We start from the raw sequence: 5,000 nt of genomic DNA, 5'->3' as shown, positions 1-5,000 counted from the left end.
GCACTGCACTTTTCCTTGCTTTTAGTAAGATTGAGAATTCAAATGAGTGTGACATGGTTTGAAAGCTACTGGCAGGCTGGGCTAAATGACCCAAATCTGTATTAATCACGATAGTAACATCACTGTAGTAATGTAACCGAGTCCGTATAACAGTAACGTTAGCTCAAACGCTAACTGTTTTATGCATGTGGATGCAGAAGGCTAAAACGATTAGAACCATGTTCCGGGACATATAGTAAAATAAGAACACAGATTTGGGTGGTCTAACCTAGTTTGTTAATTTGTAGATTATTCAAGCTTTCTAGCCAATTAGTGGTGATCAAACCCAAAATATATGAAATCATGTTTCTCTGTTCTCTGATGCAGGACGGATTCTCTGGCTTTGCCTGCCAGGAGTGTCAGAACCCCAACGCCTTCGGAGAAAACTGTGGCCAAGGTCTGCTCTCTCGACTCTAAACAAACTACAAACTATATGAACCACTTTTTGACACTATTTGAATCTCTCCTCTCTCTCTCCTCTCTCTCTCTCTCTCTCCCCCTCTCTCTCAGTGTGTGACTGTGAGAATGGGATGTGTAACAAGGGTCCAGAAGGTGATGGACAGTGTTTGTGTCAGCCTCCGTACACCGGGAGGCGCTGTGACCAAGGTGAGACTGGATTAACAATAATACGACTGTTGACCTTATTCTAATAAGGCAATATTTAGATGAAGGTGTTTACATGAGTTGCTTATAGAATATTCCATTCATATTCCTGCTTACATGATGCTACTGAGCAGAGTATTAATGACTGAAGACACGTCGCCCACATGACGTCTCTACGTCCCAGTTTCCTTCCGGAGTTTAACCTGAAAGCCTTTCTGTCATGTTTCTACTGTGCTTTCTATCATTATAGTGTATTTTCTTGCTAATTTTACAACACTATGGCAGCCATCTTTTCTTCTGTAAACAAGTAGCGCAACACTCGTTGGAAGCTAGGGCATGCGTCATCAAGCAGTAGCCTACAGGACTGCCGTACGTGTCGCAAAATGCTGCGAAAACTCTGATAGGACGTCACAGTGCAAGTAGGGTGTTGTAGGCTATGTACAGTATGTCTACAATGCCACAATAATGTGAATAAAGTCGTAGATATACTTAAGCATAGCTCACGATAACCCGGAAGGCGACAACCCCCTTAGCTGTGATATAACCATATAGTATACCATTACCACAGCCTGAAGTGAGCTATTGCTTTTATAAAATTGTTATCAAGTACGGCAATATGAAAGTAATAGACACACTCTAATTGAAATATTTTTTATTAATAAATACTAATGTTCAAAATAAATTAGGCCCTCAGCTAGCTAGCAGCTAGCAACATAGGCTATCTCCGGTTTAGCTAGTAAATTTGGTAGTTGTAAAACACAATTATCTTATTAAAAACCGAGCAATGGATTTCAAAACTAATTTGACCATTGTACATGTTAGCAAGCTAGTGTTTCAGTTATTCAGTGGCGTTTTGAGAGTAGCTGCTGCCTAATCATAACTAGTTGGTAACTTCGAACCGTGGTACTCAATATACCACAGATATGAACCAATCAGATCGCTTTATTTGCGTACCCCTTTTATAATTGCTTTTTACTATGTGTTCGCGTGCGTATCCTGCATCCGTTTGGTGTGTTGGGAGGTGCATGTCTAAAGTAACGCTACACGTACTGTATGCTACAAACGGACGTAGGATATACGATGCAGCCATCATGCGCACGCAAACGCGTAGTTAAAACCAAGTATATCGCCGCCCTAAGATCGGAATGTCTATGACCTTATGAAAAGCTGTTTACATGGCAGGGACTTCTTCAGAGTATTGTCTTAATGGGGTTGATATGGGAATAATGACGTGCATGTGAAGGTGTGTAATGACAATGTTGTGCTGCTCCAGTGAGCTCCAGCTGTAAGAACTGCAGCAGCTTCTCATACTGCAGAGAGCAGGGAAACAACATGGCCGCCGTGTGCGAGTGCCTGCCCGGACACAGGAGGACGCCGCAGAACACCTGCGCAAGTACACACAACACTTCAACTCTCTTCTCCATATGATTTGATCTGACCGTTATCTGACCGTTGCACCACTTAAACAAGCACATTTCCAAAATGCAGGATGATAGGGGCAGCCTACCCTACTATGCCTCTGCCACCCTGCTTTTCAAAATTTGCCCCCCGCACTGCACACCCCTTTTAGCCAATTGGCATGAACACAAACACACACCTTCTCACACACACACACACACACACACACACACACACACACACACACACACACACACACACACACACACACACACACACACAGACACACACACACACACACACACACGCACACACACACACACACACAGAGTTAGTTGACCCCCATGCCCAAATGTCAGCCTCCTAGGGGGAAAACTGTCTGCTAAAGGGTGGTGAACTTATAGAGCTGCTGGCCGTAGCTAAAAATGAAAAGAAAATGATACACTATATAGGGCTGTGAATCTTAACTGGCCTCTCGATTCGATTCGATTACGATTCATCTCTCAACGATTCGGTTCGATTCGATTCCACGATGCATCTCGATGCATCTTAAATCGATGCATCACTTTTTTCCCCCCAATGCATGATTTATTTTTTCTCACTTTCTTTTTTCTCACTGTGTGGCTACTTTTAAAATAAAAGTGCATTTGGAATTGCATTGTATTATGATCCACAATTAAAATAAACAAATGCATGTACTTCCATTATATTTTATTCGATTATTAAACAAAATAAAAAATAAAAAAATAATAATCGATTTTTGACATTTGTGAATCGATGCAGAATGGTGCACGTCCGCATCGCGATGCATCTTATAATGGATTATTTTTGACACCCCTAACACTATATCATTTGCAAGTGAATGTGTCTTCCTGCTTCTTGTCAGGTGTCTGCTCAGGCAGGGACTGCCACCCCAACGCCGACTGTTCCTCTGTGGGGTCGAAGGTCCTGTGTGTGTGTAAGACGGGTTACCAGGGCGACGGCAGGATCTGCGTACCCAGAAACCCTTGCTCCATCAACAACGGAGGCTGTCCCCTCAACTCCACCATCTGTGTTTTCAGAGGACCCGACAAGGTGAGGACACCATCAGCATCACAACTACTAAGTCAGGTGGAGGTTCACAGCATACAGTAGGCTCTTGTTTTAGCTTGTTCATATTGGGCTATCTATCACTATAACGTTTTAGCTTGTTCATATTGGGCTATCTATCACTATAACGTTTTAGCTTGTTCATATTGGGCTATCTAGCACTAGAACGGTTCAAATTGGGCTATCTATCACTATAACGGTTCATATTGGGCTATCTAGCACTAGAACGGTTCATATTGGGCTATCTAGCACTAGAACGGTTCATATTGGGCTATCTAGCACTAGAACGGTTCGTTTTCACGATAAACAGGACAGGATTCGGGATCCTGGGACAACTGCTCATAATCCGGGACTGTCCCGGATTTTTCGGGACATCTGGTCACCCTAGTAGTATACCGTAAAACCAAAATGTGTCGCCAGACCCGGCATCTACTTGGGACCGGCGTCTATTTGGGACCTGCATTTAATTATTTTTGCACAAAATTCTTCCTCAGCAAAGATAGAAAATAATTATTTTTATTAAGTCTTGTTACAGAATAGAAATTGACAGCCAAAAGGTCAACAGTGAACCACTTGAAGAAAACCACTGATGATCAAAAGACGGTGCCAGGAGTCAGAAGTCGTCTTAAATGATGTATTAACATCGATCTTGGCCAAGAGATGCACTCTTGTATATTCATGAATGGATACACAGGCTTACAATGCAATGAACAGAGAGTCAAAGATACTTAAAGGACACACATCAGAGGACATCTGTCTTGACGCACATTTGAAGGCTAATCTACAGACCAGCTATCTGTTATTCTGGCTCTGTACAGGACATAGTGACATGGTGACAGGGTACAGTGTGCGATAGAGAGGAGCTGCAAATGTACGCTACAGGTTATCTGAATATGACGTCTGTCTATTTATGCACAATAACTATGTGTCACTTAAATGAAAATGTATATGAATATATTAACTAGTGATTGTCCAAATAAGGGCTAATGTGATTAAAGTTTTCCCTATCAAGTATGAAATTGTTTATTTAAACCAGGGATTAATACCTGTGATACCTGTGATTAATAATCACACAGGCTAGTGCTGAGGCCTCCAGGATAGCTTTGTGATGCACAGTGTTACAGCTTAGATGTTGACGGAAACGCCAAACACCTGAAGCATAATCCCACACAGGACAAACACATGAGTTATACAGTTGTGTGTAAGTATGAAATCCCAGATTACACCAGTGTTTACCATTGTTCAATCAGTACTGTAGATCCCAGTGCTCTGCCCGCTGATTGAGCTGGAACATTGACTCCCTCATGGTCCTCATGGTCATACAGTAGAGTATGACTCCCTCATGGTCATACAGTAGAGTCTCCCTCATGGTCATACAGTAGAGTATGCTTGTCCAGCTCATGGTCATACAGTAGAGTATGCTCGTCTCATGGTCCTCATGGTCATACAGTAGAGTATGCTCGTCCAGCTCATGGTCATACAGTAGAGTATGCTCGTCTCATGGTCCTCATGGTCATACAGTAGAGTATGCTCGTCCAGCGTCAAGCCTCATGGTCATACAGTAGAGTATGCTCGTCCAGCTCATGGTCATACAGTAGAGTATGCTCGTCTCATGGTCCTCATGGTCATACAGTAGAGTATGCTCGTCCAGCGTCAAGCCTCATGGTCATACAGTAGAGTCTGTCTCCCTCATGGTCATACAGTAGAGTCTGACTCCCTCATGGTCATACAGTAGAGTATGCTCATCCAGCTCATGGTCCTCATGGTCATACAGTAGAGTCTGCTCATCCAGCTCATGGTCCTCATGGTCATACAGTAGAGTCTGCTCATCCAGCTCATGGTCCTCATGGTCATACAGTAGAGTCTGTCTC

The 5,000-nt window shown here is 42.9% G+C and overlaps 1 protein-coding gene across 1 annotated transcript in view; it reads left to right on the top strand.

Annotated features, from left to right (window-relative positions):
• Positions 1–5,000, top strand: part of stab1 (stabilin 1) — a 118,758-nt gene that overhangs the window by 9,527 nt on the left and 104,231 nt on the right. Inside the window, exons 5-8 of the mRNA XM_083660983.1 lie at positions 367–436; positions 550–645; positions 1,916–2,035; positions 2,927–3,114. Coding sequence (XP_083517109.1) covers positions 367–436; positions 550–645; positions 1,916–2,035; positions 2,927–3,114 — 474 coding nt within the window. The remainder of the gene's footprint in view (positions 1–366; positions 437–549; positions 646–1,915; positions 2,036–2,926; positions 3,115–5,000) is intronic.

Source organism: Poromitra crassiceps, assembly GCF_964638095.1.
Source record: "Poromitra crassiceps genome assembly, chromosome: 25".
Classification (NCBI taxonomy): domain Eukaryota; kingdom Metazoa; phylum Chordata; class Actinopteri; order Beryciformes; family Melamphaidae; genus Poromitra; species Poromitra crassiceps.
Note: the sequence above shows the minus strand (reverse complement) of the source record. Positions and strands in the feature narration are given on the sequence as shown.